The sequence below is a fragment of the Eublepharis macularius genome, chromosome 8 (assembly GCF_028583425.1).
Source record: "Eublepharis macularius isolate TG4126 chromosome 8, MPM_Emac_v1.0, whole genome shotgun sequence".
NCBI classification, from domain to species: Eukaryota; Metazoa; Chordata; class Lepidosauria; order Squamata; family Eublepharidae; genus Eublepharis; species Eublepharis macularius.
This window is the reverse complement of record NC_072797.1, coordinates 93,510,770-93,528,869: the sequence shown is the minus strand read 5'-3', so window position 1 is coordinate 93,528,869 and position 18,100 is coordinate 93,510,770. Positions and strand designations below refer to the sequence as shown.

The 18,100-nt window shown below is 41.5% G+C and overlaps 1 protein-coding gene across 2 annotated transcripts in view; it reads right to left on the bottom strand.

Moving 5' to 3' along the window:
• The window catches only part of LOC129334262 (transducin-like enhancer protein 1), an 89,463-nt gene extending 83,066 nt beyond the window's left edge, over nucleotides 1-6,397 (bottom strand). For both annotated transcript variants that reach the window (XM_054986203.1, XM_054986204.1), the window contains exons 1-4: nucleotides 5,185-6,397; nucleotides 4,420-4,520; nucleotides 2,583-2,646; nucleotides 2,448-2,492 (exon numbers count right to left, since the gene is read on the bottom strand). In XM_054986203.1, the coding sequence (XP_054842178.1) occupies nucleotides 2,448-2,492; nucleotides 2,583-2,646; nucleotides 4,420-4,520; nucleotides 5,185-5,208 (234 nt within the window). In that variant the 5' untranslated portion in view covers nucleotides 5,209-6,397. The remainder of the gene's footprint in view (nucleotides 1-2,447; nucleotides 2,493-2,582; nucleotides 2,647-4,419; nucleotides 4,521-5,184) is intronic.
• Nucleotides 6,398-18,100: the final 11,703 nt, after the last annotated feature.

Below are 18,100 nucleotides of genomic sequence, written 5' to 3'. Positions count from 1 at the left end.
AATGCATAGGAGTCAGGTAAATTAGGGAGAGAGGGGGGATGCAGGCACTAATTAGGGCACTAGTTGCCTCATCTCTTTCCAAGTCTGGGAGACTAAGGACTGTGAACAGCAAGGAATCACCAAAAAAAGAAAATAGGTCACCAGTTTGTGTTTCTGTTGTAGAGCCCTAAACATCAGGAAAATATCAACACAACACTGAATATCAACAGAAGTGGTAATAAATTTCTTTCTTAAATTTACAGTTTCTGTAGATTTTACAACACTAGCATTACAAAGAAAACATACAGGTTATTATATAGAAGGTTATAATAATTAGGGAGGACTATGAAGAGTTTCACACAAGAGCCAATAAAGGTTGGTGAAAAGTTTCCCCATCACTGCATTTTCCAGTAGAAAAAGAGGGGGAAAAAGATGTCAGAAGTGACAACTTTTTGTGTCCCCTGATGATGCCTTGCTAAGCATTTGGTTATAAGCCATAAAGCAGGAATAATTTCAGCCTGTCAGGAGTCTAGCTAATGCCCAGTTTTCCCCTAGAGAGAATTCCTGTCAAACGTAATGAGAGCTCTGAAGGCCCTCTCTACAACATAATGAGCACTTAGGCCATGCTGGTGATCCGCTAGCAAAAAGCATCAATTTGAGCCTGGCTACACCCTGGGGGCTACACATCACCAGTTTTAATAAGAATTATGATTACACTCCACCAAATGCCTAAGAACATACTGTCCATGTTTAAACTCTGGAAGAGCCCCTCCTTCTCTTTAAGGTGAAGACGATCTATACAGACTTAAGCAATGCAGACTGGGTGCAGAGGGAATTTATTTAATGCTCCTGTGTTGATTCTGTATGTTAGGTTATTGCACTGCTGTATACAATCTAATGGACATGCAAATTTGCACTAAATAATTATTTACATGCAAGCAGAGGCTCTATTTGTATTTATGAATATGTAGAGACCTCATTAGCTTAAAATGTAGTATTCAATGGAGATAATCCTACACTGCCTATAAAACTGTTATAATGTATAATATTTAAGATAAAAAAGAAGCCTCCATTTCAGTGGTCTTTGGGGTTATGGGTTAAACACTAAGTAAACTCACTTTTCAATTCATTAAACCAACTTATTCAGGTCCTTAGACAGTGGCGGAAAATATTTTAATGTCCAAAGCACAATATTAAAGGAACCTATGTTCAATTATAGTTTTACAAAATTTCTGATTTTGCATAAAAGCTGCTAAAGTTTTTAAAGAATAAAAATCAGTAAATTGTAGCGCAAACATTTTTTTTCTCTAGATAAACTATTTTATTTGTTTATTTGTATTTATTTATACACTGCTAATATTTTCAGAATATTAAAATTATCATTACTACATGGAACATATTATATACTTTTTTAACTAAATTCAATGACACCTCCAAGCAATTTGTTTCGTATTTATGCAAGCAAATACTATGAATGTAAACACTTGCTACAGCTAAAAAGCATTTACTTCTGACATAGTGGTAACTTCACATCACCAAATAGGATGTCCTCCAATCTATGATGGGTTTTAAAGTAAAAAAAAATCAAAGAGTTCAGAGTTACAAAAGCAGAATTCAGTACTGAAACACACTTGCTTAATGGAAGTCTTTGAATATACTGAAGATGTGAAGCCTGAACTAATCAATTTCTTCGCTGTGCCCTCGCCGGTCAGCCATACTCTTTAATTTAATGAAACAAGAGTTTTAGATGAAATAGCACATATACATCAAGAAAGAATTGTATTGTTGCACTTTGAAATGTGTCCAACTGTGCAACTTCATCTAATGATAATTTTTTTAAGAGGCCATCGATTTCTGAAAGACTTATTGTACCAGCATCTTGATGAAAAAGTGGATGTCAGCATATCTACAGAATACTTATACCCTCCCATTAATGCTTTCTTTGGCAGACAATAACTACTCAATTGAAGGTCCTTTGGGCTGAGCAATCATTTAGCTTTTCTTCTCTTATGAGGTCCTTAGTGCCTTGTTCCAGTTCAATACTCTTTTTATTCACCATTATAGTAGCCATAAGTGTGAATTTTATGGGAACTTGCAAACTCAGTCATAACGAGCGCTTTCCAAGCCACTAATCTTTTCATGCTTTTAAAATGCTGGGGTTTGAGCAACTATCAACATACGCTACATGATTAAGCTGATACAGGGTTGCACCAACATAGAATACCCTCCTAGAAATTTAATTCCTTGAAATAATTAACTTAAGTATATCTTTGCAATAGTATTAAATAACATCATAGTAAACATATCAGTTGTTTCACATTTATTTAAATGTCTATATAGCCAAATGGAAATTTACCAAACAGCTATATTTTGCACTTTTATCACTTTCCATCCTTGTTTACAAAACTATTGTGATCACAGATGCTCTTGTATTAAACTCAACTGTAGATTCTGCATGAATTTCTTACCTGTTTGTGCATTTCAATATTTAATCCATATGACATTTCATAATACTGCAATTAAAAGGGGAAAAATCCAGTTAAAGACAAACACAATGTAGCAATTCTTTAACAAAGCAAGTAGGAAACAAAGATTGTATTTACCATCACATAGTGCCTCTGCATTTCTGTCTTTTCACTTGCCAACTTCTCACATTCCAATTTAAGGCTAGGAAGATAAAAACAGGTATTCTTAAGTGTGTTGCTCATATCAAGCATTTGCTTCTACTGACATATTGAAGAGTAATAGCTTAGGAAGCTGTTATAATGTATCAAGTTTCAGCACAGTGTATACTATATGACCAAGCTAGAATATATAAAGGACATAATATTACTTTAGATTTAATAAACAATTTTATTCAGATTACATATACAAGTTACACAAATAAAAGAAGACAAGTGTTATTGCAAACTGCAGTCAGTTTGCAATAACTGGACTTATAGGATTCATGATAGCTGTCCTTCCCTCAAGACAGAATGCTAGAAGTCAAAAGAACTGTAGTTCTTCTCTTCTTTGGGCATTCTTTCTAAGCCATTTTCTTAAAATGGTTTTTAAAAATCAAGAATGAATACAAAAGCTCATTTCTGTCATCTTGTCTTTTAAAATAGTTGAGCAAGATAATATTTGAATATGCAGTAGCACCTGGCCTTCCCACAATTAAAAGCTACAAACCTACCAGTACCCTACAACATGGACTAAAGTGTAATTTCAAGGACATCACTATTGAGATTGTTGTGCACATTTAGCATCACCCATATGCTTAACGAGCATATACAAACATTATCAGCCTTTTAAATTATAAATAAAAAACAGGAATCCAATTGAATAATTTCTGATGAGCAATAGCACTAGATGCAACTCAATGCATGCTTATAAATAAGGTCAAAGAACACTGTAAAGTTTACTTCAAAGCAAACATGTACAGGATCAGGTTATTGTGCCTCAAATTCTCTCTCACTCACACATAGCACTAACACCATTACTTCTGAACTGCCACAGCTTAGCTAGACCACCCCTACTAATTTAGAATACAAGGAAATTTAAATAACTCAATTTTGTTGCTTTGATCAGTCATCATTAGAAGCTTACCAATATGTCCAAGTAACTCTTACCATCGTAACTCTTTGCTGTTTGAACAGTACTTATTTGAACAGGCTTGAGCTTTTGTGAACACAAAGGTGATCAATCTGTATCTCTATTTTTTATCACAAATTAATATACTAATAGCCTGATCCTCAATTTGCTTCAATGCGTACCCTTGTTTTTGATAAAGCTCAAGCTATCTAAACAAGAGTACACTTTTACACACATAAACGACCTCCCCTAAATTGCAATTTTACAAACATGCATTTGGGAATAAGTCTCACTAAACTTAATAGACGTTACTTCTGAGTGAGTATGCACAGGATCAAGTAGTTTTTTGCCAAGTTCCAGCATTATTTTCTGAAGAGGCACTAAATCAAAGTAAAAGGTGCTTGCAACAATGGCCACTGGTGAATTCCTAATATCCTAGTACTGCTTTGTTTTCAGAACAATGAAGTTTAAACAGGTTGTTCAGTCACATAAAGTAACAGAATGCAGGAATACAAGAACAGAAATAATTGCTAACCAACTGTTAACTCTTGAAAAAAAACCAGAACAAATATTGACAGCACATTTTGGAAAAGGCGGGAGGTGAGAGTAGATCCCCTGAACTGAAGCAAATTATACAAATAAAGAGAATGCCTGGTTGTTGTTTTTTTAATGAGTGACAGGTCTTAACCTGACTCTACACGCCACCACCTGGGCACAAATACAAAGCACATTTTGGAGGAACAAAATACACCCTGCTGAACAAGCACGCTCTAGAGAAAAACCTGAAATCCCCAACACTGAAGGCTGTGGATGGTGGACAAAGCACAAGAAAAGCAAGGATCACTGAAGTGAAGAGGCCACACCCACCTGTGATACTGAGCTTGGAGGAACTGGAACTCCTCTTTGATGCGGTCGAGAGACTCGGGGATGGTGAACTTAAAGGGCTGTCCTGCAGCCTGGTGTGGCGTCTGGGGAGGAAGCAGAGTTGTAAGGAGGCCATGGAGATAAGAAACCCCGTCATCGCTGGGGTGAGCAGTCCTAGGACTCTATTAAGCCTAGCCACCCCTCCATTACATAGCCCTTGAACTGAGGACCACCACTGGGCAGGACTGAGATGCCGCACAAAGGCGCCTTTGGTGCCCCCCTCCCCCCAGGCTTCTCTCCCATGCCTCAGATTTGTATCCACTTTCACCCTTAATCGTGGCCCAAAGGGAAGCGGAGCGCTGACACCTTTTCAGGAAACTTCGAGAGCGCGCCCCGGTTTCACTTTCAGCCCGTCAGGGGGAAGGCGACTACCCCAGGCTGCTCTTCTAACCCCTGTCCACTCCCAGGTTGCCGAACGGAGACCAGAAGCGGCCAACCCTTCCCCGCCATTGTGGGCCGAAAGGCAAACAAGTCCCCGAGTAAACAAAGAAGTCCCCAGACACCCAGCCGCAGCGGGAAGCTTCCAAGCAGCCCCTGCCAAGGGGAAACTCAAGCTAGAAAGTTTCCCAGGCCTTTCCTGCGGACCGGCGGGCGGGGCCCCGGCTTCAGGCGCTGTCCTGCCGCCGCCGCCTGTCGCGCTTCTCTGCTCATTCGCTTCCCCCGCCCCGAAGCAGGCCAGCTTAGCGCGGGCGGGAGGGGGCCACTTACGGGATGCCGACTCTGAGGGAACATGGCTCTGGCCGCCGCCTGGTTCCTCCGCAGCGCAATCCTCGGGTCGAGCCCCAAACTTTAGATCCCAGAGAACTGCCCGCGGACGGGCGGGGGGCGCCGGCAGACACGCGCGCTACTCGGGCTGTGGCCCCAGCGGCAGGCTCATCCTCCCGCCACCGCCTCGCGCCCACCGAGCCCAGCCGCTTCCTTTGTTGTTCTCTTGGTTTATGACCGGCGGGGGGGGGGGGAGGGGGCGAGCTCTGGCCGCGCACCGGGGGCCGCAAGTGCTGTCCAGGCCCCTTCCTCGTGGCTGGCGAGGCTCGTCCTTTCTGGCGAAGTAAACAAGCGCCCCTTGCTCGGCCGGCGGCGAACTTGCCCGACACACTTGTAAGACCGGAAAGCCTGAGCGGAGGCGGCGGCGGCTCCCTTTCTTTTGCTCCGAGGGGGGAAATCCAAGCTAGTCAAGCGGCCGGTCCGGGCGAGGAGTCCCAGTACAAAAGGCCGCGTTGCTCCCGTGTCTGACGAGAAACTCAAGGCCGGGTCACGCTCGGGACACGGGCGAGGAAATCAGAGGGCCGGGAGATCGTGCTCGAAGCGGCCCGGCTGAGGCAAGCGAACGAGGAAGGGTCCCCCCTCCTCCCGAGAGTCGCAGGAGTCAGCCCCCTCCCCTGACCCACCCGCCGCAGACGGGACGGCAATCAAGGGGCAGCTCCCCTTTGCGGCACCCCCCGGGCAGCTTCCCTAGCCCCGCCGCACATTGGAAGACGACACGAGGCGATTCCCACACGCCAGACAAACACGCGATCGGAACAGCAGCATCCCAAGCAGGCGAAACTCTTCCCGCGGCCTTCTCTCTCTCTTCTTTCTTGCTCAATCCCGGGCTAAAGTTCTCGCCAGGATCCTTCGAGGAAACATCCAGGCCGGCGCGGGAAAAAGGCGATCTACACCCCCCCGCCCCCCGCCCCAAATAATCACAAGGATTCTTCCTCCATGGAAACAAGAGCGGCGCGTAATAAGAAAACTCCGCGGGACACACAACCAGCTTGGCGGCGACGAAATCTCAATAAACGGGACACAATGTATCCGCCCGCGCTGGTTACATTAACACGCGGTTTCACACTCCTCGAGCAAACCAGCCGCTTGGCCCCGCCCAGGGAAAGAAGGCAGAGAGGTCGGTGGCCAATCACCTGCGTCGGGACCAACGTGGGACACTGACATCAAACCAATGGGAACTGATCCTGCCAGACATCGCCTACCCTCCCTCCCCCTTGCCTTTGCTAGGAAGCCTTCTTAGCGGAGCGGCAGGACCCCTTTGAGCGAGCCAATGGGAGGCAGTGGAACGCTCAGACAGGCAGGGAGAATGGGAAGGTCGGTGAGAAGGAGAGTGGAGAGGCTGAGCTGTCAATCAAAGTAACGTGGGAGAGAGAGAGAGAAAGAGAGGGATGACTATGCTAGGCTTTCTTTTTTATTATTATTATTCCTTTACCTTGCCCGGCTCTCTCCAGAAATCTGTGAAAATAACACAGAGAGATAAATAATGCATCCCGGCTACAGGACAGGCAGGAGCTAGAGTCAGATAGATGCTGCCCTGTTTAAGATAATGGAGAAACGAGGGGCATGATGTTGCCTTGGAGGATGGCGTGTTCATACCTATCTGTATCAAAGTTTCCTCAGAACAACTCGTCTCTAGGGCTTAAGAAAATATAGCCTCGGCTCACCCTTTAATTTGTCTGAAGGGCTAGTGCGAATGCAAGTGCCAAGGTGCCCCTGCAGAGTCAGGGGCCGCTTTGTGTAACCTTCCCTTCCTTTAAATATATTCAGCGTGTGTTAAACCTATCAACATTCATGGCTGGCTGATTGCTTTGGGTTTTTGCCTATTAGCTGATGGAAAAATAAGTACCAATTCAAATCATCCAATTGATTGTTCACTTCACTGGGGGGGGGGGGCTGGTGGTCAAGATGCCCTAGTTTGAAGAGCCCGTTGGCATCTTTTGACCTCTGCCCCCTTTTCTCCTACACTTGCAGGCAAGTTGAAAATCCAAAGAGGAATTTTTGGACAGTGGTGCACTCTCCCAGTAATCAACTTCAGGAGGCTGTTTACAATGGGATAAAAGAATTACAATGTAACTCCAGTGCTGGGGATTCTGCCTTGTATCTTATGGAGCACAAACTGACTTATCTTTAATATATAAGTGGCAGCTTTCCTGGTTTCTGTCCTTGCTGCAGTCTTCTATGCCCCTATGCCCCTAAAATGGTGCTCCTGTGGATCAGTGGACCCCCACGCCCATTGTCATAGGAGGGCTGCAATGACTGGGAAGTAATGGCAAAAATCATCACCCCCTACAGGCTAGTATCCTAGTATTAGTATCCTAGTGTCTGTTATCATCAAGTCACCAAATAACACAGATCATTTCAGATTGGTCTATGACATTTGTCATATTATTTCCCATTTCACAAGCTATTTACTTTAAATCTGTTGACTATCAGAACTCAGGAATTTTTATAAAAAATTATAGCTGGGTAATCCAATGTATACAATGTGGGTTCAGACCAGAAGCCTATCTGTTCCAGTATCTTTTACCACAATTGCCAACCAAATGCCCCTAGAAAACTCACAAGCAGGCCGTGAATGCCATAGTCTTTTTTCTAGTTCGTTGTTCCCAACAGCTGCTATTCAAAATCCTGGTACGCAAAAAAGGATTAGACAGGTCTTGAATACAAGTCAATTTGCACTGTTTTATGAAAACGATTTAGCATAACCTTATACTTACCTACAAAGAGAGGGAGAAAAGTTGTGCTTTGTGGTGGGGAAATAAAGATTTCTTAAGAGATGAATTGCCTGAAGTGTCCATGGAAGTCATTTGTTTAGAAAAAATATCCACAAACAGAAAAGGCTAGATTCTCAAAGTGCCTCCGGATTTCATCATATGCTTCTTTCAGAAAGTTGCCTAGAATTCATCACTATTTATACTTAACATTTATTTAGTGCATAGAAGAATTGCAGTTTCTTGCCCAGAGGGTTTGTAAGCCTACTATGGTCTGTCTGCCGATTTTCTGACTACTATAAAGTCCAATAGTGATAATTCTTTAAAAGTGTCTCTATTAAAACAGTATTTGCACTTGCACTTTACTCACTCCCAGAGCTAGCAAGAGGGAAAACTTGTCCTTGTTTAATTAGGTATAATGTGGCCTGTGCACTGACACTGTATCTGATCTGGCAACACAAAACTCTGTAGACTGCCCCCATGACACAACCATTGGCAGAAGGCTGCAGGGAAGGAGAACCTACTGTTATATAGTAGCTAAATTCTGCAGGGGGGGGCACCTATGATACCCAGGGTGGGCCACTACAGCCCAGGGATCACATTTAACCCAGAGCAGCTTTTAATCTGATTCTCAAGCTCCAGCCAGAAGGGCTATCACAAACTTCTTATCAGTTGTCTGGGGGCTGCTGCAGACCTCCCATTGATTTTTAGTAAAGTACATGGCCAGACATTCTTCTCAGAAAACATTCTAGAGTGTCCAGCTCCTAGTTTCCAGGACTCCTGTTCTGTACACACAGAGCGGATGGCTGATCTTTGCTTCTAGTAACAACACCTTGCACCTGACAGTGTGCTTTTCTAGACGGGCCTGACCTTTGCAGGGGACTTTTGAGGCACTGTTTGATGGGAAATTAAGAAGTCCCTGTGCATGTCTGGACCATCATGGCAGAGCCCTGAACCATCATGGTAGAGCCCTGGTAGAGCCTCTATGTTATCCAGTAGGCAACTAACACTAAGCACACCTCACACTACATTATATTATAGAGATGAACACACAGGGGTTCAACAGCAAGCAAGCCAATGTGTAAAGCATTCCCTGACTGTTGAAAATCACTGGCTTACAGTGCCATCCTAAGCATAATTGACACTCTTTTAAGCTCATTGAATCTGCTTAGGGTGTCATTACTAGATCCCTAGCAATAGTAGCAAGGAGTGCCATTACATGAACAAACACAGTAAAAATATTCTGCCCATTTAAATGGTATGATTTCATTAACTGTGGTATTTTCACTGATGCTCAGATGTGTGTATGTCTATGGAACTAGTAGCTACAGACTGAGAACATTCATGGGGAATTATGATTGTTAAATTTAGGTTAGGGTTTATCTTTAACCTCTTGGCACAAGCTGTTGATGTGACCTAAAGCGTAAAGCAATGCAAACAGTGTATTTTGCAACACCATGAAGAGCTCTTCTCCCTGCCCCCATCCCTAGCTTGCTTATACCTCCATAGATGTTGAGTAGGTCATGTAATCTTATCAATCAGATTTAATTTTTGCAGGGCATGTTTTAACATATACTGAAAGAGCTTTCTGTTTTTTATGTTCTTTAGAACAAGTGTTTTTGGGCTTCCTGAGAGTTTGGCTTAGATACCAGAGAGGATTTTTCAGTCTCTTCTATTGATACTACAAAAGAAGATTTATGAATATTTAAAACAATAAACATTGGCTTATTTACAGTTTTAACAATTACTCTTGTTCACCATCACTTGATGGTTGGTTGACAAAAATCTGTTCTCTATTACATTGATTCACACATTTAATCAAAGATTACTAAGTACCTATGTAGATCACAGGGAAGTTCATATACACCAGGGGCTTTTTTGGCTTCATGACTCAGGATGGTTTAGACAGTTTCTAAAAAAACCCTTGCAATGACCTTTGAAAACCACCCCAAAATTTTTTTCACAGAATTGGGTTGAATGTATGAATCAACACTTAATGAATGTTCTTGCCAAGAAATCAGTTGTACGCTAAACTCTTTCATATATCTGGTATAGAAATTCCATTGTTTCATGAAAAGTCTTTTGAAATTGCCCAGAAGACAAGCATAGCTATTTTCAGGCAATGACATGAGATATTTATAATTCTTTTTCTAATTTCTCACATCTGTACAAATGATATTAAAATAACGGTCATCATGAAGTTTGTTTTGTGATCTTAGAGTCACCTTAGAGAAGAAAAGGCCATTTCTAAAAATAATAGACGCTATGCATTTCTCTACGCAAAAAGAAGGGGTGGAGGAACGATATGATTATCAACCAGTAACAGCATCATTAAGACTGTACCAAATGTGAGAAGCCCTATCTTAAAACAGTATACACCTCCCCAAAAAACACTAGAAGTAGGATCAACAAAATACAGCTGTGCATTTATATATGTATTTCCAAAAGCAATTCCAGTTGCACCATAATTCTCATGTTATCAACATTTCCCCAAGTAAAACAAGTACAGGATTACTCAATGAAATATCAGTCAATACTCCAGCAGACCATATCTCAACTGCTGGTCTTCCTCAGCAGTTTGTGTATAATAATTCAACTTTGGGCCCTTGGCCCAAAGAACAGTCAACTTGCATAAATCGTCTACTCTTAAAATAGAACTGTTTATATTATAAGAGTATGAAGTTAATTCTCAATTGAAATATACATTAAATCACATTATGCCATTATATAAGAAATCCCACTTCATTTCCTTGAGGTGAACATATGTATTTATAGGCAGTTGCCAATTATAATTATAAGGACATAAAAGTAATAAAGCTTTGCTTTGGTAATTAAAACTACTAACAAAGGTTTGTATTACAAATAACATTACTTATACTCACAGATTGGATTTTTTAAAACTGAGGAATTTTCTAAAACTGGATTTTATAAAACTGAGCAATTACTAAGCAGATTTGTCAACAGAAAGAGGTTCTGCTCCTGTTATACAAGGGAAGAAACACCATTATGTGGTCCTTCCTTACTCCTCTCATATCGCCCACTGTATTTATATCCTGGTTTGGAACAGTCTGGCTGTTTCAATCTAGAGGTTCACTTTGTGTCCAAATTGGAGTAATTTTGAAGCACACAATGTTGGGCTCTATTTAGTGTCCTTTTCTGTCCTCAGTATGCTCTTTCTCAAATCTGCAAGTCCAAAGGCATTATCATGCTCTTTGGGCAAGAAGATACACATTTTATATTACACAAAACCAAATATAAACTACAGAAAATATTTAATATTTCATGTTTTGCGTCGTTGGACTCAAGGTAGAATGTAGGAGGTTATCAGGAGATCTCCTGTCTTAGAAATGAACAGCCGGTTGCTGTACAAAGTGCTCTCCATTTATATGCTGGGACTGTGCTTGTGTCAGAGAACTTTAGTGACATCCTCTGACATATTGATGACAGGTCAACATTATAAGGGAATGAAGATATCTGAAGAATGAAAGATTTCTACTGGAGCTTTTGAACCAATTTGAGTGCTTTTAGAGCCTGGAAACTTCCCCAAGAATATAGCTGAACTCAAAATGGATATACAGGCTTTGACTGAAAATACATGGCTGAAATATATGCTTCTGGTATATGCACTAATTAATATGTATTTATGAGATTTTGAAGAGATATGAGCTCTGATAATGCACTATGATGTACTCTATTAGTACTTTTGAAAATGTGTATGAGTAAATAAATAATTATTGTTTGATTCCTGATCTTGAGTTTCCCTTGGCATCTTTAAGATTCATGCAAGAGGAGAATTTGGCCCCCACCCGGCCTACAGCCAAGGGCTTGAGGCCAGGGGCTGCATTTGCCGCCACGGAGGAGAAGTGGCAGCCTCTCAGGGTCATGTGGGAAGGGGGCAGGGCTAAATGCCTTAACAGGACAGCCCTACCCCTGAATCAGCACTTAATGCAACCGAAGGGGGGGGGGGTTGAACGGCTACCACACTGAAAACACACCAAAGGCAAAAGGAAGCATGCCTAGAGACAAAACCAAGGGAATAACCTCCGTGAATATTCAAAACAAGATTTGTAATTATACAGTATTCCGTGAAAAATAACACTACATAACACTGAAATTGCACAAAGGGAGAGAAACGTCATTAACTCAATCCAATATTGCAAATTAAATTCAGTAAAGTTCTAAGAAAATGCTGAGAAGTGGCGAGGGTAATCAGCTGCAGGCAATTAGGCTGTGAAGTCCTCAGATTAATGTAACGAGGTAAGATGGTAGCGCTGTGAAATTAGCGCGGAGAGGTGGAAGGGCAACGAGCGTAAGCCGGCCAAATTCTTCTTCTCTCGTTTCAAACCAAAATGATCCTTCTTCAGGCCAAAGTATCTATAAATTAATATTACACAATAATATCACAACGCCACATTCTGAAGTGAATCAAGGAGAACATTGACTACTTACATCACATGATCAAACAAACTGACTTATTTTCCATATCTCGAGTCCATATGCTCCAAGGTGAAGGTAGGACGCCGCCCTACCTGATTTATACAGTAGTAATTAATTAATTAATTGACCCGACAAAACCGAATTATCAGTAAATTAAAGATACAGTCACATGATTACAGGCACATAATTACAGCCATGTATTGCACACTTGCATGAGACGAATAATCAATAATATCATTATACCGACGAGTAATAATTATTACAAAGTTGATAAATATATTACAAAAATATCTATATATATTACACAATTAAATATTCACATATACATTTCAACTCGTCTATAACACATTAACTTAGAAATACCAGCCCGACTGAATAAACTGAAGAGAAAGAGGAGGAAAATGGGAGGGGAGAGACAACGGGGGGGGGGACTGAAGGGAATAAAATTACATTTAAAGGAAAGAGGAAAAATCAGTGTCATGATTGAGGCCATATGGGATCAAGGTTCGAAGTCTGAAAATCCACTTGATCTCAGCTTGTAGAAGAAGCTGGTTCCGAAAGCCCGGTCTCAAGATGACTTCAAGAACTGAAAACTTAAAGGACCTTTCATTATGGTGCTGATTCCTAAAGTGCTCATAAAGAGGTATGTCTACATTCTGAGTTTTAATTCTAGAAACGTGTTCTTGAATCCGTTGTCTCAGAGGACATGTGGTGCAACCTACATAAAGTTGGTTGCAATCACACTTGAGGAGGTAGATGACATTATAGGTACTGCAGGTGGAAAAAGATTTGGAGTATAACGTCTTGCCAGTCACAGGATGTATAATACATGTCACGTCAATGCTCATTGGGCAGACGCTGCAATGACCGCAGGGGTGATGCCCCTGTGGTAAACGTCTCATCGGTCCTACTCCTGAAATCTGAGTGGGCGATAATTCAGGAGTTTGGACCGAGAGATGGTATCCAGAATATTTTTCTTTAAAACCGATCGGTGATGGGAAGTATATTCAAGATAAGCAGCCCTATCGGTCGGTTTCCGATAGGGTTTCACCCCCAAGCTGCAAGTTGCCTGTTTGAATACAATGACATCAAGATACGGTATACTCTCCAAGCTGCTTTGATGTGTAAACTGAATATTAGGATCAATCCCATTGATCCATTTCATAAAGTCTGCAATCCTATTAGAAGCATGCAATATGCAAAAAATGTCATCTATGTACCTCCGAAAACAAACAATTTCAGTATAGAATGGACTGACAATAGCATTGTAGATAAATTTCTCCTCTAGGTTGGCCATGTATAGCACCGCAATGCTGGGAGCCGCTGGGCAACCCATAGCGACTCCCCTAACCTGGGCTGCTTATCTTGAATATACTTCCCATCACCGATTGGTTTTAAAGAAAAATATTCCGGTGGGCCAATTTTTGCGTGTTAGGAGAAATGCGACCTTTTGGCAGGATTATTGCCAGGAGGCAGTTCGCATGAGTACAGCTTTCAGGGCGCGGGGTTATCTTCCCTGGGTAATTGCTCGAGCAAGAAGGAAGGCAGATGCCATCTCCCGATCCAAACTCCTGAGTTATCGCCCCCGGGATGCTCCATCTAATAGAATTACTTGGGCATTAGACTATTCTCCCCTCTCTGGAGCCATCTCAAACGTTATTAAGAAGAACTGGCATGTCTTAGTAGATCTACCGGGATGTGATAATTTACCGCAAATCAGCTACCGCCGTACTAAGAGTCTCAAGGATCTTTTGGTCCACTCAGATTTCAGGAGTAGGACCGATGGGACTTGTTTACTACAGGGGCATCACCCCTGCGGTCATTGCAGCATCTGCCCAATGAGCATTGACGTGACATGTATTATACATCCTGTGACTGGCAAGAAGTTATACTCCAAATCTTTTTCCACCTGCAGTACCTCTAATGTCATCTACCTCCGCAAGTGTGATTGCAACCAACTTTATGTAGGTTTCACCACACGTCCTCTGAGACAACGGATTCAAGAACATGTTTCTAGAATTAAAACTCAGAATGTAGACATACCTCTTTATGAACACTTTAGGAATCAGCACCATAATGAAAGGTCCTTTAAGTTTTCAGTTCTTGAAGTCATCTCGAGACTGGGCTTTCGGAACCAGCTTCTTCTACAAGCTGAGATCAAGTGGATTTTCAGACTTCGAACCTTGATCCCATATGGCCTCAATCATGACACTGATTTTTCCTCTTTTCTTTAAATCTAATTTTATTCCCTTCAGTCCCCCCCGTTGTCTCTCCCCTCCCCTTTTCCTCCTCTTTCTCTTCAGTTTATTCAGTCGGGCTGGTATTTCTAAGTTAATGTGTTATAGACGAGTTGAAATGTATATGTGAATATTTAATTGTGTAATATATATAGATATTTTTGTAATATATTTATCAACTTTGTAATAATTATTACTCGTCGGTATAATGATATTATTGATTATTCGTCTCATGCAAGTGTGCAATACACGGCTGTAATTATGTGCCTGTAATCATGTGACTGTACCTTTAATTTACTGATAATTCGGTTTTGTCGGGTCAATTAATTAATTAATTACTACTGTATAAATCAGGTAGGGCGGCGTCCGACCTTCACCTTGGAGCATATGGACTCGAGATACGGAAAATAAGTCAGTTTGTTTGATCATGTGATGTAAGTAGTCAATGTTCTCCTTGATTCACTTCAGAATGTGGCATTGTGATATTATTGTGTAATATTAATTTATAGATACTGTGGCCTCGTTTGGTTTGAAACGAGAGAAGAAGAATTTGGCCGGCTTACGCTCGTTGCCCTTCCACCTCTCCGCACTAATTTCACAGCGCTACCATCTTACCTCGTTACATTGATCTGAGGACTTCACAGCCTAATTGCCTGCAGCAGATTACCCTCGCCACTTCTCAGCATTTTCTTAGAACTTTACTGAATTTTATTTTGCAATATTGGATTGAGTTAATGACATTTCTCTCTCTTTGTGCAATTTCAGTGTTATGTAGTGTTATTTTTCACGGAATACTGTATAATTACAAATCTTGTTTTGAATATTCACGGAGGTTATTCCCTTGGTCTTGTCTCTGGGCATGCTTCCTTTTGCCTTTGGTGTGTTTCCTGAATCAGCACTTGCCACCTCGTGCTCGGCCCACCCGCCCACCCAGTGGCAGTGCAGATTTTTTACTAGTTGCCTTTTGGGGTCCAGGTAGGAATTTTTCCTTTCTTTCCCTGTTTGGCCTTGGGGAAGGAAGTTTTTTTGCCTACCTTATACTGCTTACTGGAGCTGTGGCTATTGGACTACAGTGGTGCTGTATAGGCCATCAATGGCAGGATTTAGTTGGGGGGATGTTAGCGGGACGATGAGTACCCTTGGCACATCCCCATTGGTGGGGATATTAGGGGCCTGTCAGGATCGGCTGGCATGCTTGGCGGTGGCCAGTTGAGAGGGCAGGCTGCCTGGTGGGATCTCCTGGACAAGTCCTTCCCTCATGTTCCGCGGCGGAGGTGCTTGGAACTTTAAGGGGGAAACCATCCGCCAGGCCGGCCGGATCCCAGCCATGCATGTGGATGGTTCACATCCGAGGCAGCGGGTCTCGCCCAGACAGGTCAAGGTGGGGTCCAGGGGAGTGACCCCAGGGCTTGACCTGTACCGTTGGTTAGGCCCTTGCAAGGGTTTTTTAGTTGTTGAAGTTCATGTTGTTGCCTAAATAAAAGTGGCCCTTTATTACCCAAGCCTTGTGTCTTCCTCTTATTCTGACTGGGGGGGGGCAATGTGTCTACTACTTACTGTCATTTGGATTAAACAGCTACATTTTTAGATGTTATTCCTTTTTTTTAAAAAAAAGTTGCCAATACTACATTCCATATTAACAATATTCTTAAGTTTAAAAAAACACATTTTATCCTAGTGCTGTATTTCTTTGGATATAAATTTAAGGTTTGCTCTATTCTTATTGTCCTTTCTGAATTTGCTGATGCATGTTTGTTTGCTTATGATTGTTTGAAAGTACTTGTTCCCTAATGGCTGTGATTAGTAGTGCTAATCAGTTTTTCTGTATTCTTCTGGAATAATTTCTACATTAAAAGTCACTTACTTTTTATAAAGATGCTAATATCTATATTATTATCCCAGATAATTCCTGATTCCACAAAGCTATAAATCAACTTGAGCTGATTTTGTGGTGCCTGGATGTACTATCAATGAAGAACACAATTTGAAACTTCATGGAGTTTAAAGGCATATTTTATTTATTTATTTATTTACTTAAATTTATAGTCCGCCCTCCCCAACCAAGTGGGCTCAGGGCGGATCACAACAATTTAAAACACACTACACAATTCACTTGATTCTCCTGCTATCATAATTACAAGACAACATTTTAATACAGTATTTCAAAAGGCAGTATCATGTCATATCAGCAGCATCAGTGCTGCGTTTGTATGTATGCGTATGTATATATCTCACTTAAGAATATGGATGCAATTACCTAACTTGCGAAAGTGCTATCACTGATACAGACTGTATTTCATGGATGTTTTGCTTGCAAAGGAATAGCCTCATATATTAAGCCTAGCATAGTCCTCGGACTATACCAATCAAAACTGGGGAAAATCAGCTACACCACAGAATTGTTAGACACAGTCCAGAATGAGAGCCATTGGGTGGATTTTTTACCACAGGATTCAACATGTCTTGGTTTGAACGTGTTCACAAGTAGGGTTGTCAGCTCTGAGTTGGAAAATTCCTGGACATTGGGGGGGGGGGCTGAAAGGGTGGGATTTGGGGAGGGGGAACCTCAGCTGGGTATAATGCCATAGAGTCCAAAAGAGTAACTGTTGTGGAAATCCACATGCTTCCCAGTACCTCTCCAATAAGATACCTCTCCCTAATTTCTGTTTTAGAACTACAATGCTAAACCAGCCATTGGAGAAGCCGCCTTCTCCATGTGGCCCTGGTTTTGTACTCTCAAAGGAGGAGAAGAAGAATCAGTAGCAGTGATCATGCAGCACTATAAATAAGATCAGCTCCAAGGACTCTCTTCTGGTTTCACACAATATGGTAAAATTAGAGATTGCAGGAAACCAAAAGAATTAAATTGGGAACACTTGAAGAAAAATGATCAGGTTTTATGAAAATGACACATTAAATGGCCAGCATGCTATATTATTTTTAAAAAAGACCAACTATTTCTTTGTTGAGGCAAAGATCAAAAGACTCTGCACATGTTTTCATTTTGTTCTAAGCCAAACTGGAAAATTGCATCCAGATGTTTAATAGGCATTCTGCGGGGCTTTCTTTTCTTTTCTTTTTTTTTCATTGATTAGATATGTTGGTGCTGTTTACTTACAAGTGTAGCCGGATCATTAGCTAATGCAAAAAATGTTTGCAGTAAGTCGCTAATTAGGTCTTTTGGAAACCCTCCATGCTGGCAAACAATTTGTACAGTGGCCAGATGAAGAAGTGGTGATACTTGAGAAGCTGCTTTCATTTCTATGTGTGGGTGGGTAGGAGGAGAGACTGTCCCTTTCTCCAATCTCCTTTTGCCTACAGGGTTTGATGCTTGATCCCAATAGTTTGAAATGCAAATAAATTAGAAGGAGACCACACACAGAGAAAGATATAGTATCTTCTGTAAAATAAGAAGCAAACATGTAGTGTACATGTAACAAAGAGAATGTGGTAAAGTTTGAATCATAATATTAT